This window comes from Sceloporus occidentalis, unplaced genomic scaffold (genome assembly GCF_023333645.1).
Source record: "Sceloporus occidentalis isolate IW3139 unplaced genomic scaffold, rSceOcc1.0.p SCAF_11, whole genome shotgun sequence".
NCBI lineage: Eukaryota > Metazoa > Chordata > Lepidosauria > Squamata > Phrynosomatidae > Sceloporus > Sceloporus occidentalis.
In genome coordinates this window covers 235,132-260,482 of record NW_028316991.1, presented here as the reverse complement: position 1 = coordinate 260,482, position 25,351 = coordinate 235,132, and the positions used below count along the sequence as shown (strand labels likewise).

The following is a 25,351-nucleotide window of genomic DNA, read 5'->3' as shown; positions in this document are numbered from 1 at the left end:
GTATAACTTACTCATAGGGTTCCAGATGTTGCAAGAAAAGTCACCTAACCCCTAATGTTCCCATTACGAAACCCATAATCTTTGAGAACGAAAACAATATACCGTATCTACCTCTAGATTCTTAACCCTAAAGGTTCACATTACATAGTACATTACAAAACCAGTCTCATATGCAAGAAATACCTTCTCAGTCTATTTTTAGGCTAATCTTATGCATATGTAAATGTTCTCCCTATTTTAACCTCTACCACTTCTGCTGGAATACTGTACTACTCATCTACCACTATATGAAGTAACCAAAGTAGCTGTTTGCCTTGTTGGATACCTCTTTGAAGCAATGCATTGAAACTGACCCTGTGTTATCACATGCTGTCTTTCTGAATAGTTGGAAATCATATTAATGGCTTTTAACATCTCATTCAGAGGCTTATATCGGTGAACAAGGCTCATGCAGCTCCTCTCTATTCTTTTTTTGCCATTCCTGTTCTCATGGCATGGTTCTGATTGACACATGTATCTTCGTATTGAGACATGTAATGTGCTTTCAGTTCCATTTGAACTAAACTGAGCAGGGTCGCTCAAGCTGGTAGTTGGTAACCAAAATACAATGCATGTCTGAACTACTCTTGCAATTTGGTTTAGTCACTGAATCAGAAACATATAGATGAGTATTGGAGTGTTGGAGATTCGGCTCCCTCACTATGCATTGTTAAGGACCATCCCCTCCTAGCCTCTCCAGAAGATCTTTGTTAGTCCTGTATAATACATAATTAATGTGGTAGATTTCATAAAATCCCCGAATAAAATAGGGGAAGGTTACTAAAATCATTGGAATAATAATGTAGAACTTGTATCTATTGTTTTATTTGAGTAGGAACAGAGATACTGTGTATGGCAAGGGATGAAAACATGCCGTAGCTACCTCATTTTTACAATGAAATGCTAGTACATGGTATCTGGGATTAACTTGGGTGATAGATCACAGGTGGAAAATATTTTAATTATGTTCCCTTCAACGATGAAGTAATACGATCATTTTTACAGTAAATGCTTGATATATGTAAACATTTGAGTCTGTCACAACTTTTAGGCTTAAATGTCATACATATAAACTAGGAATAGTTTGTAAGGTTAGTAATGTTTATTCTATGGTGGTATTACTGAATAAGGCTTTGTAAGCTACATTGCTGCCTGCCACTATATTATATTCACAATTATACAGGTGCATATATAATGTGCACCAGTCCTTAAAATAAGCCTGTTGTCTGGATAAAACGTGCCAGACTGAGAACGTAAAGTCTCAGATTATTGACCTGCAAGCACCTAGATGATGCAACATTTAATTTACAAATTGTGATAGTCACCTAAATGTGCAGTGGCACTCAATTGAGATTCACAGAATGCATTGCACATTTAGTATTCTTTGAAAAATTGAGTGGATTGTAATAATCCCTCCTTTCCACTCCCTTCTCTTTTTCTTCTTCCCCCTCTCCCCTTTCTTCTGGGTCCATACCATCACTTTCAGGAGTCTTTGCAGAATAAATTTGGGGTCTATCAGATGCCCCCCTTGATGGTATTCCACAATAGATAAGTATCTGCCCGTGCTTGTCAGGATTAATTATGACCAAATGCCCAACTACATTTGCAGAAATGCAGCCCCAAACATGCAAGGGACCTCCACCATGTGTCACTGTTGCCTGCAAACACTCATTCTTGTACCGCTCTCCAGCTCTTCGGCAAACAAACTACCTTCTGCTACAGCCAAATATTTCAGCCCAGAGCACCCGCTGCTGTTTTTTGCACCCTGATTCCTATGCTTTCCTGAATAGTTAAGTCTCTTGGCCACTTCTGACCAGACTTCGCCGTACTGTAAATGAGTGAATTAGGGTCCCACTGTTTTACGCTAATCTCAATGCTGGACATCTTCCAACTGCAAAGGAAAATAAGCATGATGTGTCTTTCGTGTGCTGCAAGTTTCTTTTGGTCGACCACCTCTTTGTGTTTCTTAAAAAGAGCTTCGACAGCACATCTGGAAACCCATGTGTGACTTGGAATTTCTGGGGCTAGCTCTTCATTATATATGGTGAAGTCAAGTTGAAAGCACAACTCTCCTGTGAACTTTCCTTTTAGTGAATCAACCCCATAGTCGATATTCTAAACTTACAGTTTTTAATACGGTTGTCCTAAATTTGTCCACCTAATGCTTGTTTTTGGCAAAAGTATGTGCAATAAACATGTTGCTGCTTGTATCTGTTTAGTTGTCTGTTATGCATACCACTAATATATATGTATTGTCATCAGTTCTTGTTTAAACTATTGTAGGGCTGCGACTAACGATTATTTTCATAATCGATTAGTTGGCAGTTTATTTTTTCGATTAATCGGATAAAAAATAATGTAATTTTTGTTTATTTAAAATAATTTAATTAACGAACTGGATGTTAACAAACAGCAGACTATTTTTTTTGTTGTTGAGAAAAACGCATTTCTTGTTTTTTTTCCCCAACCTGCCCCCTAGTTATCCACATCTGAGCCCAGTCTTGCCACACTACCTCCCATATATGCCTTATACCCCCTGATATGCCACTCCGCCCTCCCTAGATATGCCCTTTATGCCCCTCTACCCCCCAAGATATACCTTATACCGCCTATATGCCACAGTGCCCTCTGATATGCCTTATGCCACCGTGCCTTCTGATATGCCTTATACCCAAGATATGCCACTCTGCCCCCCTATATGCCACTCTGCCCCCTGATATGCCTTATACCCCCTTATATGCCTTATGACCCCATATATGCCACTGTGCCTCTGATATGCCACTCTGCCCCCCCCTGACTTACCCCCCAGACTCCTTGGTATCTAGTGGGGGCACGCAAGACAACCTCTGCTGCTGGCCGGCACTTTCGCTGGAGCTTCTATGACTGAGCACTGGAAGGTGATGTGATGCCGGTGCTCCATCATAGAAGCCCCAGTGGAAGTGCCGGCAGTAGAAGAGGTTGTTTGCGCACATCACGCAGACACCCACCGGCTGACAGAGAGGATGATCGCCGGCAAAAGTTGCACATAGACACCCTCCATTGCCTTTGGCCAGTACTTCTGCCGGGGCTTCTATGGTGGAACTGCGGGGGATCTGGATCTTAGTGTTATAGTCACTCTGAAACGAGGGGTATTTTTCAGAGCATTTGCTCTGGAAAAAAACATCTTATATTCGATAAAATCGATTCAGCTAATCGATAGTGAAATTAATAACGAGACTCCTATCGGTATGTGATTTAAACAAAAGTAGCACATAAAATCTGCTGCTCGTATCTGTAACTTGATAGTATGATTAAACATATAACTATCCACGGTTCGAGGCAAGTCAATCCTCGATATTTAGTTGATATCCGTTTCTCCTATCCCCATGTGATCAGGGTAAGCTCCAGAGCGTTTTGGTGACAAAACAATTATGTTTGTGTTTGGGTGCATTTCGAAAGCACGAGCACTGCTTTTCTATATAACACTTCTTCATAACATTCTCCTTCTCTCTCTCTTTATGCTATCTATATGTCTTTGAGTACTGCTGAACAATGTTCAGAGCATAGCTAGCTATTTTGTAACAGCTGCTTTCTAAATACAAGGAGACTTCAGGAATGTACTCTTTTACAGGGATTTTTAGCCAATCAGAAGCGAGCTGAAAACTTGAAGGACCCCTCTGTGTTACCCGATTTATGTTTGAGTCATGCAAATCAACTGATGATCATGTTAACAAACCATAGGAAACTGTTGGATATTAAACAAAAATGTACCACTGCCAAACAGGAGCTCGCCAATAATTTACAAGTTCGATTAAAGTAAGTATATATCTTATTTGCCTACACTAGCTCTACAGAATATATACTTTTCACACATTATGAATATTAACTTGTCTGCGTTTAATGTCAGAAATGTAGTAATCTTAAAACTCACTTGATTATTATAGACTTTTATTATCTTTTATTTATGTACCACCAATATTTTACACAGCACTTGTTTACGTACATTCAAATCGTACGACAAAACTAGAATGGGCAGACAAAGACAAACCAATAAATCTTGCAACCGCTGTTGAGAGGACTTTTTTCACACTGCTGAGAACTGTTCTTGCTTAGTTTGTGTGTAGTCTAAGGTAGAACTGCAGTAGTGATGATTTCTAATATGGGCACACAAGACCTTTAATTTGCTTAAAGCATGTGTAATCTCCTATGACAGCAAAAATGTGTAGCTTACAAAGATCAAAAAGGTGCAAGGTCCTGAGAAAAATGCGATGGATTTGACATGGAGGGCGAAAATGGGACTCATTTTTGAGTTCTGCAGAGAATCTTCAAAATAATTCCATCCGAATGATGACTTTGATTTTCACTAAATAGCAACACCACTACAAAGGCATGTCAGACATCGTTAGAGAGCTAGAGAGAGTTTTGTGGCTATAACTGTTACAAAATGGTTCAAAACAAAGAATGGTGCTATGAAAACAATGTTTTAGTCTTGGACACAGGCAAGGGAAGAAAAAAGACAGACACAGCCAAATTTCCTGCAGATTTACTATTAACAACTTAAAATGTTTGAGGATTATTAGGGAATGTGAAAAGGACATAAAGCCTGGGGACCCATGTCAATCCCATTGTTTGTACAATTGCTCCACCAATGCACCACCTACCACCCCGTCTTATGATCCTCCTTTATGCACACTTTGATGTCAAAGGAGTATGTGTAGTCAGTCTTCAGTGTTAGCGTGAGTTTGCATGTTAGTATGTATCAGTTTTAGTTACAGGGGGGCACCCAAGAAATACTGCACCCAGTGGATGGGTTAGTGTTAATATTTCTTTGGTGCCTCCCATACCCCCCCTGATGGCTGACCTGGATTTGCTCATAGAAGTTAACTTAAGCAGGAGTTTAACGATGCCTTATACAAAAAATTCTATACACAGTACATCCTTATTGGTGTCCGTCCTTGGTGTCAATGAGTTTCAACTGGCAAGAAACGTCTTTAGCACTATACAAAGTTGGCATTCTTTCAGTTTTTTAACCCCTTCGCGACCTTTGCCGGTTCAGGACCGTCATAACAAGAAGGTCACTAAATGACCTTTGACGGTCCTGAACCGTCAAAAAATTAAATAAGCTTAGAAAGTGATCAAGGATCACTTTCTTCGCTTAAACGGCCTTGCTGCAATGCCTCGATGTCGAGGCATTCAGCAAGGCCGAGATCGGCATCGGGGGCCATGTCTGGCCCCTCCCCGGAGCGTCAACAGCCGCCATACATTGTATGGCGGCGGACGCCAGTTTTAAAAGCGTTTAAATGGTGTCGCTGGAATGCCTCGATCAGGAGGCATCCAGCGACACCAAACACTTACCTCTGGGTGGGCTGTGACCGCTCCGGAGAGCGGTCACAGCCGCCGCTGCCGGTGATCTTCGCCATCAAGCAAGATGGCGGCGGCCCGGGAAATAAAACAATAAAGACGAAAAAGTTCGCTAGATGGTCTCCAGACCCTCTAGAGAACTGGCTCCACTTGCTGGTTGAATACAGGTACTGCATTCAACCATGCAAGTCAATGGAGCCCAGCTTTCTAATCACTATGTGATTAGTAAAATATTCAAAAAAAATAAAAAAAAATTAAAAATGGAAAAAAAAAATAAAAAAAAATGTGCTAACATTTAAAAATAATTATGCAGTGATGTCACTAGATGAACCATCCAGTACCAGCAAAATGTGTAAAAAAAAATATAAAAAAAGTATTAAAAAAATAAAATTAAATTAAAAAATAAAGTTTATTATTTTGAGCAAGTGCTAAAATTTCTCAAAAATCTCAACAAAGAGTTAAAATAAAAGCACTTCAAATACCCAAGGGGTGTCTAATATATAAAAAAAATGGCTGATGGGGTAAATTGGAGTGGCCTAGCTCAAAGATAGGGCATAGGTACAGACTGACCAAAATGGAGAAAAAAAGCGCACTTCCCAAATGTGGCATTTTAAATCTGAAACAACCCGACAAACCCATGCATGTCGGGTATCACTGCACTCAGGAGATGTTCCTGAACACACATTGGCGTGTTGTTTGACAGTGGCATATACCAGGACCTGTATATCTATAACTAAAGTACAATTTGTGTGAAAAAAAAATTACTATTACAAAGTTTGACAAAGTGTAGTTCTATAATTGGTGCATGGAAAGGGTTAAAATAACAGCATTTGGAATACCCTGGGGTGTCTAGTTTTCAAAAATATATGGTTTGAATGGGTTAAATTGAGTTAACCGGCTTCAAAGATGTTCCAAAGAGGAGATGGAGGCAGACTGACCAGATTTGTTAAAAAAGATTTGGAAATCATAAAACGCTGCTTGTACTTATTGCCCTATAACTTACAAAAAACAGCAAAAAAACATAAAAACATTGGGTATTTCTAAACTCAGGACAAGTAGTAGAATCTATTTAGCTAGTTTTTTTACTTGCTTTTTTAGGTGAGTAAAAGATTTTTCAAATAAAAGTCATAAAATGTGTTTTTTTTTCAATTTTTCACCATGTTTTTTTAATTTTTTGTATAGTAAATAAGATGATACGATCAAAATAATGGTATCTGAAGAAAGCCCATCTTGTCCTGAAAAAAACAATATATAACTTATGTGGGTACACTAAATGGGTGAGGAGAAAATTACAGCTGAACACAAGCACCACAAAAGTGTCAAAACAGCCTCGGTCCCACAGGGTACAAAACGAAAAATGAGCCCGGTCCTTAAGGGGTTAAATAGCATTTACCTATTATGTATCTTAATGGAACCTGAAACTACAGATTTGTACATCATATTAAAGGTTACGTTTGTGTATATATGTGGATTGAGAGCTTTGGTAAAATAATTCACCCTCGCTAAATATTTAATTTGGTTAGTTTATGTCTAAATAAGTGGTGTATACATCACCAATACGGCTAAATAAACCTTAGAAAATATTTGCTGTCCAAATTTTATCAATCAATCCCGACTGCAAAATACATATTTCCTAATGTTTAGATTCATTTATCTTGTCATGTTGCGTTGCAGATGGTGCTGCTTCGTAATGCTTCATGCTGATCAAGATGGAGAAAAACTACAGGCTTTGTTCAGGGTTTTAACAGAACTTATGGAACGAGTCAAGATAGTTGAGGCACTTAGTACAGTTCCTCAAGTGTACTGCCTGGCAGTAGTTGAAGTGGTGAGACGAAAGATGTTTATAAAACACTACAGAGAGGTAAGGGTGTTGGCACAATGGTTATTCTCAATTTAAGTGACCATGTTATATATGATTATGTTAGAAAACCATTGTATTTAATCTTTCCCTACCACAGTGGGCAAATGCATTAGTGAAAGATGGAAAGTCTTTATACGAAACCGAGAAGGCAAAAAGGGATTATTTTGGGAAATTGTTTCGTAAGTATTATCCCATGTTACTGCTTCCCAACACCCTAACAAAAATGTACTTAAGAATAAAAGGAATTGATGCCCTAATATATGATGTAGGTACTTATCCTTTATCGCATGAAAATCTTAAAGGACAATTGTCATCCCAAAAAGCATACACTACTTAAAATTTTAAAATTCAGTTTAACATATATGCTTTAATTTGGAGCGCGTAGTGTATCTTCTTTAACGTGCAATCACAGGACACGTGTCACCGGAACAGGGTCTTCACCAGGTATCTTGCAAGCTTCAGTTTTCTGACTACTGTTGAGTAGTGACCATAGTGTGTATCTGTACCGTGAATCAACTAACTTAAAAAAATGTCATTAAAAAAAAAATAATTGTATAATCAGTCCCTGAAACTGTAATTTTTTTGTAGTAGCACTCATGATTTTAAGTAGCTCTTGTATGTACATTTAGAGATCTCTGCATTAGAACATCTAAGACACTCAATAGTAAAAACATCTCTCTTTATCTCTCTCTCTCATACTGGATTGTAAAGTGATATTGGTTTTATTGTAATATATTTTTTAAATGTATTTTTTTTTTTTACAGGTAAATCATATTTACGGAATCGTCTTTTCAGAGGACTTGAGTCTTGGCCTTCGTCATTTTGTGTATGTTTCATTTTTACTGATATTTGTATGAAAAATAATTGTCCCCCACTTACCCAAGCATACGCTTTTTATTTTTGTCTATAACATACTAGAGGTGCTAGAATGTCTAAAATGCTGTGCACACATTTCGTTTAAGAGTTAAAAGCTACTTAATGTTTTTTGGGTTTTTTTTTGTATTTTATACTACCTACGTATTCCTTTTTTGTTTGATTTTACATAGACAAGAAAGCCAAGGAGATTTGACAGTGAGCTTCCTGATATATCTTTAAATGACCTTCAGTTTTTGCAGTCTCTCTGCCCTCCAGAAGTACAACTTTTCCTCAGGTAACTTTATTTTCAAAGCAATAAATCATGAAAGCAGAACTGCTGCAATAAATAGACCCGTATAGACCTTATTTTGCATCTTTAAAGAAACATTTACTATCAAATGAACTTTTAATTAAGTGTAAGGCATATGGGACATTAGTTATATTAGTTATCTATTGCATTTCCGATCCAAAGAGCTTATGTTTATTTGTATGGTAGCTCATGTAAACTGAGAATTAGCCGTCCATGACATGCATTGTCAGAGGGATGTGTATGTAATGTAATGTATTTTTAATCTATTTTGATATTTAAATTTGCACGTATTGATTGTATAATTATACTACCTATTTAAAATCTAGTGCACGTATTTCCAGACCAGTCATTTTTAATACTATTGATCACCATTGAGCCCCAGGATGGCCCTTAAAACACCTCAAGGAATATGTAGCATGCATAACAGTTTGCTAAAGGTAGAACTTATTGCTAAACCTTTATTTATAAATTGCAATAGCATCATCTTTGGAGTGTGCCATGTTTTTTAAAATATAGTAGAGGCCAGATCCACAGCTGTAGATAAAAAAATAATCTGTGTGTATAATATGTTACAAAAGGATGTTTTAAAATGCAGTCAATTCAGATCTAAGCAAATTTAGCTTCACAATGGTTGCATACAAAGAAATAAAAATCTGAAGTTTGTGTTCAATTTCAATTGCCATCAAATGTAACATTATACACATAACAGCAATATTAGCTTCCACTATTAAATAGTCTGCTGGACGGGACTATATTATCCTACAAGTATGATGACATAGGTTATTTACAACCGTTCTCACCTAGCACAACAATGGCAAGCCTTTGATTGTTCTTTGTCCTGATATTGATGATAACGTCACACCTGAACCATTTCTGTCCATCTTTTTTTTTTCTCAAAACATAACAGAAATGAAGCATTTCTCTGATCTGTTAATTCCCGTTTCAATGCTCCTTTTCAAATACATTTTTCATCTTTATATCCTTATTGACAATGCATGGCTCTGTATAGGTGAGTCATCAGACCAAGCAGGTGCTGACCTGGATAGAAATAAATCTTATTAAATTAGGGTTACATTCAAAAACATCACATTTGACGTCTGGCATTTGAAATATTGTGCAAAACAAGTTTATTCTCATATCGTTTCTGAAAAAAAGATTTACAATTTGCGTGTCCGCAATCCCTATTTCAGCTTCAATAGTTTCATCAAGAAAAATCATCTGGGAGTGATCTAAAACAAAATGTGTGCATTTAATCACTACATTTTTGTATGTATGTATTATACTATTTTCTACAGGTAATTACATGTGATTAATAACAATAGAAAAAAAGATAAATTATACATCTGCTTACCAGAGTTTAATATTTTTAACCTTGTGTCGGTCAAACCAATTGCGTTGATTTGCATGGAAAAACTGTACTTGTTAGCCTGTTTCCATCTGCACGCCATATACAAATTATACAATCAGTATTTAAGTTATTTCTTTACATTCATTTATTCTTAAATATTTTCTTAAGGGTTCCATTACTTTGTGATTTTGAGCCTCTGCATCAACATGTACGTGCTCTTCACAACCTAGTAAAAGCAGCACAAAGTTTGGATGAAATGTCACAGACCATTACAGATCTTTTAAATGAACAAAAGGTATGTTTTTATTAATTACCTGGGATCTTTATAAATTAAAAAAAAAAAATGTACTCTAGTATATTAAAAATTACATTGAAAAGGATCTATATTCCTATCAAAATCATGTTCCATGATACCATGTATATGTGTATGTGTATATCTTATTCCCAACTTAGACAAATATCTGTAAACCATGCAAATATTGTTATCTGTCACGAGGTCTTGTCAGCTATGGGTACCGTGAAATAGTCTGAAGCAGGAAATGCGTTAGGTGGTTGCCTTTTTGTCCAAATTCCATCATTGTCAAATTACTATGGAATTAAGTTCATTTTAGCAGAACAAGATTTAGCGGAAGATTTTATTTATATTGCAGAAAGTATATGAGAAGGGGGGTATATACTGTATAAAGTGTTACTTATAGGGTTGTACAGAGACTGAAACTTTCAATTGGCTTAAAGCATGCTCTTTACATAGTTGGTGGGAAAATCTTATGGTAACATATTTCTGTATTTCATTTTCTTTTTGTAGACATCAAATGGTCAGCTGTCTCCACAATCTGTAACTACACCAAGGATTGAAACTACAACAGAAGTTACAACTACTACCTCAACCAAAACTCTTTCATCCCTCAATCTTCATGGTCCCATCTGTCCTCCTGATGGCATTCCAGGGCCTTTAGAAGAATTGTCTCCAGACAGCATCGATGCTCATACCTTTGATTTTGAGACTATCCCCCATCCTAATATCGAACAATCACTTAAACAGGGTTCTTTAGACTTAGACTCCTTGGGAGATAGTCCAGAATCAGATTTTTTATCTGCGGTTAATGAATTTGTTATTGAGGAAAACCCTGTGTCGCCCAACATCAGTGATACACAAAGTCCTGAAATGATGGTGGAGTCTTTATACTCGTCAGTTATAAATGCAATTGACAGCAGACGTATGCAAGATACAAGAAATAAGGTGAAAGAGGACTGCGTTGAAAGTGCAACAATAAAATCCTTTGTAGAAAAATGTAAAACTGCTACACGTGAATCCCAAGGCAATTTAAAGAAGTTTAAGGAAGATCTTTGCCATTTAAAAATGCTTGTACAGAGGGAAAAAAATGACTTTGCTAATGCTATTAAGTCAGTTTCTGTTGAGATTCTGAATATATCTGAGCATGTAAGAGCTTCCATTGAAGCCTCATTAAAGGAGGCACATTTAGAAGAGTTGCAATTAGTAGAAAGAACATATGAGAAAAGACTTCAGTTGTCAAAAGAAGAATTTCATGACAAAGAGCAACAACTAGCCAAGTTGAAGCATGACCTTGCAGGCCTTAATGAGGATCTGCAAAATAAAGATAATGAATTTGCTTTGATCAGAAATGAAAATGAAGAAATTTTATGTTTACAGAATGAAAAGGATCAGAAAATGATAACATTAGAAAATGCCACGAGGGAACAAATTTGTGAAATTCAAAAGCTGAAACAATCACGGAAAGCAGCACTAGAAGATTTCAAAAAACTTCACGCTGAGAACGAGGAGAAACTCAGAATTCTTAAGGAAGAGTTTCAGAATTTAGAGAAAACACACTTAAAAGAACTAGAAGATCATTTAAAACGAAGGCATACACAGGAGCTAGAAAAAGTAAAAAGTGACCATAAGTGTTGTTTAGAAAAACTCATTCTAGAAAATAAACAGTTGCAAGAATCGTGTACAGCAGCAGCTCAAGAGCAAGAGCGACAACGGCAAGAATTAAATCTTAAAGTTTCTGATCTTTCTGATGTAAAGTGTAAACTGGAGGTTGAACTAGCGCTAAAAGAGGCAGAAATAGATGAAGTTAAACTGTTGTTGGAACAAAGCAAGGCTCAGCAACAGGATGCTTTGAAATACAAAGTTGATGAGCAAACTGAAGTCTTAAAAATGGAGATCGCTAGGTTAAATAACTTAATACAAGTTCGTAATGAAGAGAATGAAGTGGGGCTAGCAGATCTTAGAACTCTATTATCAAGTGAGAAAAACCAATGTATTTCAGAACTTTTGTATAGGCATGAAGCAGAGACCAATTTGTTGAGAGCTGACTTGGATAAGTTGACTTCAGCACATCAGCAGGCAGTAGCAGCAGAGTACCGACTAAGTGAAGAGTTAATTGACTTAAGAAGCAAATTAGACAATACTTTGAAAACTCTGGAGGAACAAACAGAGCAACATGAACTGTCATTAAATGAACAGAAGACTAAATATGAAAAGCATATCCAACAGCTTGAAGAAGAGCAAGAACAAATTGTGTCTGCCCAAAAGCAAGAAAAGGAGTTGCTTTTGCAAACATTTGCATGTGAAAGAGAAGAAGCTGTTCGTCTTGCTCTTAAGGATGTTGAGGTTCAAAGACAAACTGTTGAAAAAGACTTATTAGAAAAGGTGCACCATCTTGAGCAACAATTAAACCAGAGGTAGGGATACAGACCGGCTGTGGTATGATTACAAATATGTGTTAATATGTATTAAATTAATTATAATTATACATTAATTATTTTTATTTGCCTGCAATGAAAAATTACATTTTGTAAGACTAAAATAAAAACTAAGTGTGTGGGTAAAAGAGAAAACAGTAATGATCTAATATGAAATTATTCCCATCCTATTTTAACCTTAAACACTTCATTATTTTGGAGCTGACATTAAATAAACTGTCTGCATACTTTAGGAACAAAGCTGAGGTATGTTGCCTTGATATTGTTGCCAAGATAACAAATGTTTTCTTTATATTTTTATAACAATTAGCCATCTTTTTGGCTAGATTATGTATTCAGATATTTCTATTAGAGACTGAACTGGTATCTGTCAGACACTTAACAAATAACAGATATTGTTTGCCATATGCATCAAAACAAGCAATGTGCTTTTTTTAGTTTGAAATTCTTCATTAACATTGTGCTCTTTTCACTTAGTTTATGTTATCTTAATGTTAACTAATTAACATTATTATGTCCCGGCAGTGTTAACATCGTGAGACTATTTACTGTAGCTATGATGCAGTGGAGTCCAATATTTTCATGACTGGTCATAAATCTTTGAAGTTTTTATGCCAATGGGCTGGATCCTATTAAAAGAATGATGCAATATAAAATATATTCTACATGTTTCACAAGAAGGCTGAAGTCATTGTAATGTTTTATAATTCAATATTAATATATTCTGCGAGCTTTAAGCGTATTTTCTAGAACATACATGTGGTGGCAAAAATTGTTGAAGTCATGGAATACTGGTACAGATGAATGAATGTTATTGTCCTTCCTGAAAATTATTCTTCTATAAAGTTACAATGATGAATATATGACGTTATTCTCCTAATTTTCAATGTCCCTTAAAGTAACGTTAAATTCACAGTTAATATGGCTCTATCAATTCGAAGCTAATACAAAAATATTTTTTCTCCATTTTTCATATCAGCCTTTACCTTAATCATAAGAGACGTAGAGACAGAACAAAACATTTGGCCCATCTTGTCTGACCATTTTCCTGATGTAAAGACTCAGTCACACCTTGATATATATATACAGACCTGTGAAAAAGAAAGTACATCCTCTTTGAATTCTATGGTTTCACGTATCAGGGCATAATAACAAGCATCTTTTCCATAGCTGGTCTAACAATTAGGCCAATACCACCTCAGATGAACACACACATTATTGCATGTCCTGATTTATTTAAAAAAGCAACACATTATTATGTCCTGATATGCAAAACCATAGAATTCAAAGAGGGAGTACTTTCTTTTTCACACAATTGTTTATTGTGACAAACCCTGCAGCATGAGGGCCATAAATTTCACTTTTGGCGAAATTAAGCACAGTAAACTGATTTATTGACTGGTGCAAAACACAAAATATCCCTAACACAAAATAATGCCTAGCTTCCATTGAATCTCTTTCTGGCTATAATTTTCGGTCCTGAGTGACCAATCTAAACACCCACTAACTATATCTCCCTGCCAGACACACCCAAGCCAGGGTCTGGAAACCAGGCAGGTAATGCCACACTTAGCACAAGGGATGTTGTCAGGGCCTCTCGTTGCCCTGTCCCCACCAAGGTCTCTGTGATTGTCAGACGCCTGGGGGGTTTAATGCTAGCACCTGTGCCTGATGTAGGCTTCATCAAAGTCCTGGACTGGATACTGCAAACCCAGCTTGGGCATCCAGTCTGCTACATTGGCTCTCCAAGTGCTCTACCTCAGGGACCCATACATATAATTTAGACAAGATCTGTGCATAAAACCACAATAAACACCTGGGGCTGTATATATTTCATAATTAAACCAAAAAATCTCCAGTTTTAAAGATGGTTCATTGTAATGATCTCACAAAATATATGTAAGTAATACAAAAAAGGTTAAATAAATGATTAATTAGGGATGAACCGAAATGAAAACTGTGGACCAAAACCGAAAATTCAGGATTCACTTGGCCAAAACCGAAAATGACAAAAAAAAACAGCCACACTTTTAATAAAAGTAAGTAACACACCAAAATGGGACAGAAATGAAATAACAATAATAATATATGATTGTTAACAGCAATCACACTGCTATCATGCCCAGGCAACCAGTACATGGTGGAACCTGGGCATGATAGGAGTGTGATTTCAATAACAATATTACTTATGATTGTTAGCAGCAATCACACTACTATCATGGAAAGTCAGCCAGTACATGCTGGAATCTAGGTATGCCTGGGCATGATAGGAGTGTGATTGCTGTTAACAGTCACACTCCTCTCCAACAACCTCTCTGGCCAAGCCCCCAGTGGAAGAAGGAACCGAGCAGTGTCACGTGATGTGCATTCACGTGAATCCGCTCAGTTCCTACTTTTCCTGGCCGAGATGCTGCTTGCATACTGTGCGGCCAACACATAGGTAAGCAACTCAGCCCCTGCGGACGATTAGTTTCAGCCGTCTTTTTTTTTATTTCGGCATTTTGCCTATAATGCCCTTTTCGTCTGATATATTTCGGCCACCGATATGTCAGTGCTTCCCTAGTATTAATCAATGTATTAAATATTTGGCAAATATATGTTAATACTAATCCATACGCTCATACACATTAACACCGCACTCTATTCAACAGCCACACACGCACACACACTGCCTATATACATACCTCCCAACATTTCAAAATGTAAAATCTCGCAGAACTCACCGATAGAAGCAATTGCACTTTACAATGTCGCACTTGCATCGCCACTTAAAACACACTTTGTTTTTTGTCAGAAGTCATGCATATTAAAAATAACCAACACATTGAATTGAATTCCCATGAGGCTCAGCCAGACATACTACTTTCATTATGCTGGCTAAGCGTCATGGGAAGTGCTGCAACAGCAAAGCTGCAGATGCTAGCTGTGAACAAAAATTCCCATGATTCTCAGCCAGCCAGGTGTCCACCATAATGCTGGCTGAGCATCATTGGAAGAGTAGTCTGTCATGATTAACTCATATAACGTAGTGGATGCATGGAAGGGTAACCCAGCAGAGGTGGTTAGTTTCTTTGTTTAAGCATTCAATTAGTTAATCTGAGGTTAATTTAATGTGTTTCTTTGTGAATGCCCTCTGTATCTGTTCTGGCTAGAGGTGTCATCTTCCCAAAGGACCCCTGTGGTGATTCATGGCCTAACAGATAAGGACCCTGAGTTATAGGAATTCCATTCCTATCTTAAGTGGGGGGTTTCCATCACCTTTACCCCACCATAACTTATTGGCACATCAAAGATGGGACCCGATTCTTGGGGATGGTGTCATATAATCAGTCATGTGGTCAGAGGGGCGTTTGCTTGCAAAAGTCTGATTTAGGGACAAAGCAGCGACCTCAAAGCAGAACTCCATGATATACTCTGATCGGAACAACATCATAAGAAACCATCTGGACTTAAGGAGTTCCCACAGGCCTACTTATTGGAGAAACTCGTGAGTGAGGGTCCTGTGTTTAAGTCCCTTTGTTTTTAAGAACTGTTTGCTGTTTTACTTTTATTTTGTATGTCTTGTTTTTGTAATTCTGGCACTGTGTAATCTTTGTCTTTTTGTTATTAAAATATTCATAATCCAAGTCTGTCTTTGGGCTCTAGTATCGATATCCACAAACCCTAAGAGACGATAACACGTTACCATATTGTTATTAAGTTTTACAGGATATATATATATATATATGTTAGTTGCCCGGGGTGGGTTGATATATATATAGAGATGAAGGTTCTAATTCGGATTTCTCACTCTGGTGGCAGACTACCTGGGGGCATACAGGCAGGATTTGGGGGTTAATTTGGTGTAACTTATGCCTTGTTAAGGGGTGAAGTTTGTAAATCCAGAGGCCTGGTGCTATTAACCCCTTCATGCCCACGCCCTCCACACAGTCACGGCTTGGCAAGTAGTCCTGACCGTGACAAACTTGGTGGCAGCGGTGGGATATCTAGAGTTTTTTAGTGCTATTTATATTGCCCGGTTTGGTGATTTTAGTACTAGAAGAAATTACATGGGTTTTGTGTAATTTCCCAAAGACATTACTCAGTGCCTAATTACAGACATACAGTGCAAAACAGTTCGTTCCTCTCCCTTTTATTTTTCTCTACCATACTGCATTATGGAGGCATATCGACGACAGCCAAAAGAATCTCTGGAGCTGGTTTGTCAAGATAGGAATATACAAATTTTTGGCAAAAGCAAAGAGCAGCTGATTTTGGATCTCCTGGAATATGATAAACTCTGTGCAGAGCAGGCCATTGGAGCAGATGTGATTTTGGAAGAGCCTGTGGATCAAGGATGTTTTCCTGATAAAGTTAACGCCTTGAGTGTAATGGACTCTGAGTTACAAGTGGCACTAAAAGATCTGGGGAGCGTGGATCCTCAGCTAAAGTTCAACCTGATTCTGCAGTACAAGGAGAGAGAGAGGGAGGCTGCGGAAAAAGAGAGAGAGAGGGAGGCTGCGGAAAGAGAGAGAGAGAGGGAGGCTGCGGAAAGAGAGAGAGAGAGGGAGGCTGCGGAAAGAGAGAGAGAGAGGGAGGCTGCGGAAAGAGAGAGAGAGAGGGAGGCTGCTGAGAGAGCTGCGGAGCGGGCAGCTGCTGAACGAGAAGCTGAGCGGAGGTACCAGCTGGAACTTCTACGGTTAAAGCAATATAGTCCGTCTCCCCAAAGCATAGTTAACGGAGATGGATATGCTAACCGACCTCGCCTGGAACACTTTCCAATGCTGGAAAAGGACACTGACTTGGATGTGTTTTTGAGAGGATTTGAGAAAGTGTGCCGGCAGTACCAGCTGCCCAAGGAAGAGTGGGGAAAGTATTTAACCCCACGTCTGAAGGGGAAAGCCCTGGATGTGTTTGCTTCCTTACCAATGGAAGTTGATCAGGACTATGAGGCCATAAAATCTGCCTTGTTAAAAAGTTTTAACCTCACCCCTGAATTCTACAGAAAAAAGTTTCGAGAGATGCAGCAAGCTACATCGGACAGTTGCACCGAATATGCGGGACAGCTTCGGACTATTTTCCGGCAGTGGACTGGAGGCCTACAAGTTACTACATATGAGGCTCTGGAGGATCTGATGATTTTGGAGCAGTTCCTGAGGACACGAAGTCCGGAGGCCCGAGAGTGGATTCTGGACAGAAAACCTAAAACCACGGCAGAGGCGGCAGATCTGGCTAACGATTATGCCAACAACCGTACTCCAACAATAAAGCGGGTACAAGCATCACAAGGACCATCTACCTGGAAAGGAGCAGCCTACCAGCCACCAACTCCTAAGCCAGCCCGGAGATTATCACCAACACCTTTCCTAGCCAACAGAGCAGGGGCCACATCGGGCCAGGGGGATACCCGCCGGTGTTATCAGTGTAACCAGATTGGGCACTTGTGTGCCACCTGCCCTTCTAAGAGACCATCTCCATGGACAAATGGAAATGGAGGTACAGCTGGGGGAGCTGCACCTGTTTTATTTGTGGCTAGACCAAAGGAGGCACAAGGAGACAATTTGCAGTGTGTAACAGTTGGGGAACACCCAGCTGTCTTGTTTGTTTCCAGGTTTCAGGGGAATGAAGAAGAGAACCTACAAAGAGTAACTGTAGGTGGCCGTGTGACTATGGGACTCAGGGATACGGGGGCTGCTTGCACTCTGGTGCGGCCTGAGATGGTAAAGTTGGAGGATCTTATCCCTGGGAAGACCATGTCCATCCATGGAATTGGCGGGGTGCGCCCTGCAGTGCCAGTGGCACGTGTGTACCTTGAGTGGGGTGTGGGCAAGGGTTTGCGGGAGGTGGGGATATCCGAGGATATTCCTGTTAATGTTTTGCTGGGCAAGGATCTGGGTCGACTTGTTTGCCAGTATGCACCAGTTGAGGAAACCTGCAAACCTGGAGGGCTGGTAGAGAGCCCTGTCCAACCTAAGGTACTGTCTGAAACTTTGGGAGTAGTGGGTAGCTGGGAGGGAGCCCAGAAGGTAGAGGTATGCCTGTCTGAACCAGCACCCAGGATCCTGTCTCCTGAAGGGATGAAGGGGGATGTGCACCAAGGGACCACACCTAGCGAGCAAGCTCTAGGGGAAAAGTGTGGTTTGACCTTTGGAGGGGCAGAGTTTCAGGAACAGGGAGTCTGTAGTGGCTCTTCTGGTTCAATGCCCCCTGATACGGAAAAGCATAGTGTTACTATGGGTGATCAGGTAGCCAAGGGATTCGGGCATGCTGGGGATACTTCGGCCAAAGTGTCTTCAGAAGTTGTATGCCCAGAAGGTATTATCCCTGAAAAACTAAAGGGGACTGGGGATGTGTGGCCAACCGTGCCTACAGCACCTGAGTATTTAGGTTTGGGTGCAGGAGAAAGTATACATGATATAGGGGTGTCTGCGGATATTCATGTTACTGACTTTCCTCAAAGGGAAAACAAGAGATATATGGAATGTGATGTATCTGTGTGTCAACAGCCAAAACCCTGCTTTCATGCTCCAGAGGAAATGCTTCATTTAACTCTTAAAGTGCTGGAGGTTAAGAGGCAGGAAGGGGGTAGTTTCTCCACGGTGCCTAAGACCCCTAAAGCTGTACAGTCTGGAGATAAGGAGGAGGGGGAGGAAAATTCACATCTTGATATCCCTTTTGTGTGTTCACTGAGTGGGCAGTGTGAGGGGCAGAATATTTCCCCTGTAGCTGTAGTGGCATACCAGCAAGATGCTGGGGCAACAGCTACAGAGGATAATATAGTAAAGGTTGATGAAAAGACAGCTACATTGACCAGTCAGCAAGAAACCCTTAGCCCTGTGAGTGTAGGTGAAGCGCAGAGCCTGGGATCCACACAGGAAGCCCAGGACAATGGACACCCGTTTGCTGTCTTGCTTGGGAATGGGCAGCGTTTAGCTATCCTAACCAGGGCAGAGAAACAAATGGATGAGGCCTTAAAACATCCGAGTAAGTTATCGCCAAAGGAAGAGGCTTATTCAAGGGTTGGCAGAGAGTGCTTAGCTATGGTGTGTGCTTTGCAGGAGTTACGGCCATGCTTGTATGGTTGTGACTTCACTGTTATAATCTATCACAACCCTTCTCTTCAGGCAGATAGAGTAGATGGGAAGTTTAGCAAGTTGCTCAGATGGAGTCCCGTGCTGACAGTTTGTCTTGTCAGGGGGAGACTAGGATTTAGGCAGACATAGTAGATCAGCGTGTGCTGACCTCCTCTGTCCACCATCTTAAAGGGGGAGGTGTCATGATTAACTCATATAACGTAGTGGATGCATGGAAGGGTAACCCAGCAGAGGTGGTTAGTTTCTTTGTTTAAGCATTCAATTAGTTAATCTGAGGTTAATTTAATGTGTTTCTTTGTGAATGCCCTCTGTATCTGTTCTGGCTAGAGGTGTCATCTTCCCAAAGGACCCCTGTGGTGATTCATGGCCTAACAGATAAGGACCCTGAGTTATAGGAATTCCATTCCTATCTTAAGTGGGGGGTTTCCATCACCTTTACCCCACCATAACTTATTGGCACATCAAAGATGGGACCCGATTCTTGGGGATGGTGTCATATAATCAGTCATGTGGTCAGAGGGGCGTTTGCTTGCAAAAGTCTGATTTAGGGACAAAGCAGCGACCTCAAAGCAGAACTCCATGATATACTCTGATCGGAACAACATCATAAGAAACCATCTGGACTTAAGGAGTTCCCACAGGCCTACTTATTGGAGAAACTCGTGAGTGAGGGTCCTGTGTTTAAGTCCCTTTGTTTTTAAGAACTGTTTGCTGTTTTACTTTTATTTTGTATGTCTTGTTTTTGTAATTCTGGCACTGTGTAATCTTTGTCTTTTTGTTATTAAAATATTCATAATCCAAGTCTGTCTTTGGGCTCTAGTATCGATATCCACAAACCCTAAGAGACGATAACACGTTACCATATTGTTATTAAGTTTTACAGGATATATATATATATATGTTAGTTGCCCGGGGTGGGTTGATATATATATAGAGATAAAGGTTCTAATTCGGATTTCTCACGAATCCGGTATCAAAATCGTGAGTGGTGGCAGACTACCTGGGGGGATACAGGCAGGATTTGGGGGTTAATTTGGTGTAATTTATGCCTTGTTAAGGGGTGAAGTTTGTAAATCCAGAGGCCTGGTGCTATTAACCCCTTCATGCCCACGCCCTCCACACAGTCACGGCTTGGCAAGTAGTCCTGACCGTGACATAGTCCACCGCAGCAGAGATTTTTTTTAATGAAAAAGAGGCTAATGTTAGCCTCCCTGCCAGGACTCTTACACACACCTGCCCATAAACACACATATACACATACACTGCCTTTACACACACATATACACTGCAAAGCGGGACAGAGGATGGGATAGGCGGGACAGCAGGACAGAGACCCAAAATTGTGACTGTCCCACGTAAACCTGGACAGTTGGGGGGCATGCCTATATACATACACATGAAGTCTAACACTACAGCACACATACATACCCCCCTCCCCTTTTCTCTCTTACTTCCTCAAAACTGTCTGTACTGTGTGCAATCTGTCTTCAAGATCACATAATATGGGTGCCGCTCGCCCACAACACCTGCCTCAGCACCCACCTATAGGTAAGCAGGGGAGCCTGAGTAGGCCTGATATACCAGTACCAAGCATACCTCCTAGGTGCCAGGGATTTGACGAGTCTTGCTTTAGTAGTTCTTGTCTTAACTCCAATACGGTATGTCAATATCCTTTTGGAGATGGTCTCCAGAACTTTAGACTTTTGGTCTCAAGTGCACCATTCAAATGCAGCTGCCACACACTTGACTATTATTTTAATTTACTTCTAAATAATTTGTGATTTGGTAGGTTCTTCCAAGAATGTCTCCTGTGTTGCTGGCAAAGACGCAACTTTTGTAATATTTCTAATAAGAATATTAAAAAGTACTGGGTCCCAATACTGATCCCTAAGGTACCCCACTAGTAACAAGAACATATTTTGAACCTACACCACTAACTACAACCTTCTGTCTCCTTTCATTGCCTATCTGTTCAACTATTTTAACATCCAAACCCAGACATAAATTAAACTGCTTGACCTTAACTTACTGACCCCTTCAAGGCCAAGAGCATTTCGTATGCCAGGGAAGGGAGCTTTTCTGGCAACTTTGCTTCATGTTCTGCCATAATTTAGCTTGTTTATATGACAATATAACAATATGTATCCAAATCAAGCAACTGGGAGGATAAAAACTTCAACATAAATTTGCATTGCCCTGACCTACCAAATGCTTGTCTGAATTTTCAGAAATCTTGGCAATTATAAGGAAATATTTGTTCCCATGCAGCCATTTGTTTTACTGGATTGCATGTGTGGTGTAATTCTACTCTCCGTTATGCAACATATTGGCAAATGCTACTTGGCACAAAAATATTTTTAAACATTTATATTAAATTGTATTATTTTTCAAAGCTTTTTCTTGAGTTTGTTATTGTGCCCAAAACTAATACCTCTAAATCACCCCCTCATTCCTTATTACATCCAAATAACGTTACATTACCCCCCCCAACAAATAACCAATTTATTTTGTTAACTTTCAAAAACCTTGCGCTACAGACATAACCAAAAAGCATCATATTTGGAAGCAGTTTTACTGTGGCACACTATACATTTTCTGTAGCTGTCCTCTGTTTAAAGAAAGCTCATCTAGTCATTCTGAATTATTCTAAGCTACCAAGAACAGGAACAAGTAAGGGGTATTATAAGATGTAATATATGTGTCATTGTACCAAGAGTGTATATTTTTTTTACACTGTTCTAGTATTGTGTTGAGTTGAAGTTTAGATATTTTTTAACAGCTTTTACAGGTATTATTTTTTTGGCCGTAAGTTATCCAAGATAATAGTCGGCCAATATTGACGTTGGCTTACATGGTTCTTAGGTGGCCTATCATAAACATTTTCTGTTACTACTGTGTGTTTTTTTTATTTATTATCACTAGTTACCATAATGTAACTAATTTAATAGAAATTTGCCAGTGTATAAGGCTATACACATATCTTTCCATGAAAGGCAGTTGCACAGGTATAGATACAAATGAAGAGAGATGACTTTTATGAACTACTTTTTTATATCTGAAATTAATTGTAATTCAGTAGCACACACAATTTAAATTTAATGGAATTCAAACTTTCAACAGTGCCTTAAGTAGTGGTGAAAGACTCAAGTTTTCCAGTAGTCAAATATTCTATATCTTATTGCAGCCATAAAAGTCAATCTATATAACAGCTATAAATGTTAACCTATGGTTATTTCTCAAGGTATAGTTTTACTTACTTGTTATTTGTTTTTAGGTTAAGTATATGATTGGGATCTGTACTAACATTTGTGTTTATTTCCTCCTTATAAGTCATATTGGGCATACAGCATCGGAAAGTACACAGAGTTTGGTCTGTGAACTTCAGGAAAAGCTTCAGAAAGAGAAACTGATGCTCGCTGAGCAACTCGAAGAGCATAAAAGAAGAAAGAGTGAAGAGATTGAAAACATCAGGATATCACTAATTGCAGAACAACAGGTAATGTATGATTGCCTTGTGTGCAATACATTATAAAAGCGAATAACTTATGTATGTGGTAACATATAGCGCTTTGCCATATTATTTGGTGTGTCTGTGCACCTCATTGTATGACTTTGTGATATGCACAATGGCATTATGTTAGACATTTCTGCTGTTTAGGTACTTGGAATGTATCTAAAAGCTTATCAACTATGGACAAGTTAGAAATGTATCTACCAAGGGCCTCCACGTCACCTCCCTACTAGTGTTAGCAAGATGTCTACCATACTCATGCGTGATGTGTACTGTAAAAATATGTATTTTCAGTCTAAAGAACATAGATTAAATGAATGTATAATATCTGATTCCCACTTATTTAGTTTGTGATTTTCATTGTAGCCCATTTTTTATCATTTTATTTTGCATTCTAATACCCTTAGGAAAAATGTCATCTTAATCGTTTAACCTTTTAAGGACCAATGCTATTTTATACTACAGTACTAACAAAGTTTTTCTTTCTTATTTAGTATACCTACACAAAATACTAAAATGTTAACAGTTGTCTAGTTTTGGGATTTTGCAACACAATTTTACCATCAAACAACCCTGCCCTGCATATCTGTCTTTTATTTTTTTACAGACTAATTTTAATACAGTTTTGACAAGGGAAAGAGTGAAGAAGGAAACAATTATTAGTGAGCTGAATGAGAAATTAAAGGTTGTTACACAACAGCAGGAAAGAGATAAAGGTGAGAGTCATTTTGTTTAGCAATGTAGAAAATTGCACATCATTTCCTCTTTTATACAGTGATAAGATTATTGGTTAAACCAAACAATCAGAATTACATCAACCCGTGTGCCCAGATTGTTCTTGTGTTTTCTTGGTAAATTTGTGTGAAGGCATTCTCTGTTTAAAAAAAAAAAAAAAAAGTCACATAAAAGTGATTAGCATTTGCGCACATTCCAGGACATTTTATTCATACTAAACAAATACAAAGTACAAAGTGTATGGCTATAAATGTATACATTAGTGGCTTAGTAAAGCCATGTTTTAACTTCCATGTTAGCCATGTTATAATCCAAGAATAGAGGACATGCTACACTTACATAAAGCCAGAATGCTTTCGCAATTAACTCATTAGATGAGTTTATTAACACATTAGATGCTGTATGCCTCATTGATTATTTTTAGATACGGGGGGGCACTCCAAGATTAAAAAAAGATAAGAGTAACTAAAAAGTCAAGAGTCAATATTGCACCTATAGAGAATTTCTATCTAGACAGATGGCAGGGTTAAAACAAATTAATTGCTAGTTATTTCTTAGGCATAATAACAGTATATGCTTACTTTATATCAGTTGCGACAGTATTTTTTTCAACAACCAAAGTGTCAAACATATGTGTGAGGAGATGCATCCTCTGGTTATACCGTATTTGCTCGATTATAAGACGACCCCCCCAAATGAAAATATTAATTTAGGAAAAAAACAAAGCCTGAATATAAGACTACCCTTCAGGAAAAAAGTTTTATTAGTAAATATTAATTCATGTAAACTATTTGTTCATATTTAATAAAAGCTATGATTGAGAAAAATATATATTTTTTTATTTCCTTTTATTTGCCAACCTGCCCCCCCCCCCCCCAGTTATGCACATCTGCCCCCAGGCTTGCCACTCTGCCCTCAGAAATGCCTTATACCCCCCTATTTGCCACTCTGCCCCATGATGTGCCTTTTAACCCTCTATATGCCACTCTGCCTCCAGAAATGTCTTATACTCTCCTATATGCCACTGTGCCCCATGATATGCCTTTTAACCCCCTATATGCCCCTCTGCCCCATGATATGCCTTATACCTGGCATATAGGGGGTTAAAAGGCATATCATGGGGCTGAGTGGCATATAGGGGGTTAAAATGCATTTCTGGATATATATATATATATATACTGCTAACAGCAATCACACTCCTATCAAGCCAAGGCAGCCAGTACATGCTGGAACCTGGGGATGATAGTAGTGTGATTACAGCCTCCCTATGCCATGCTACCACCCCCACCCCCCTTACACATCCATGCTATCACACACACACTCATTCACAAACATTTAAATACTCATTCATTCCATTAATCACACATACTTGATCAAACCCCCCCCACCACCCCCTTACCTAAACTGCAGATCTCCCACTCGCAGACTTCTGGAGGGGCCCGGCTGTGCGAGCAACTTCTCTGGCCCCGCCCCTAGAGGAAGGAGGGGGGAGGTAGAGTTATGTGAGGACTGTGCTAGCTTCCTGTTCTCCGGCTGCTAGTAGCAGAGC

The 25,351-nt window shown here is 38.9% G+C and overlaps 1 protein-coding gene across 5 annotated transcripts in view; it reads left to right on the top strand.

Annotated features, from left to right (window-relative positions):
- LOC149305396 (RB1-inducible coiled-coil protein 1-like) overlaps positions 1-25,351 on the top strand; it is a 63,553-nt gene that overhangs the window by 21,374 nt on the left and 16,828 nt on the right. For 2 of the 5 annotated variants that reach the window (XM_089477316.1, XM_089477314.1), the window contains exons 7-16: positions 3,650-3,834; positions 7,054-7,240; positions 7,338-7,419; positions 8,005-8,066; positions 8,287-8,390; positions 9,922-10,048; positions 10,559-12,462; positions 17,177-17,179; positions 22,887-23,052; positions 23,675-23,783. In XM_089477316.1, the coding sequence (XP_089333442.1) occupies positions 3,650-3,834; positions 7,054-7,240; positions 7,338-7,419; positions 8,005-8,066; positions 8,287-8,390; positions 9,922-10,048; positions 10,559-12,462; positions 17,177-17,179; positions 22,887-23,052; positions 23,675-23,783 (2,929 nt within the window). Of the gene's footprint in view, positions 1-3,649; positions 3,835-7,053; positions 7,241-7,337; positions 7,420-8,004; positions 8,067-8,286; positions 8,391-9,921; positions 10,049-10,558; positions 12,463-17,176; positions 17,180-18,252; positions 18,258-22,685; positions 22,691-22,886; positions 23,053-23,674; positions 23,784-25,351 lie in introns of all 5 variants that reach the window. The other 3 variants (XM_089477319.1, XM_089477318.1, XM_089477315.1) reach the window with 3 other exon arrangements.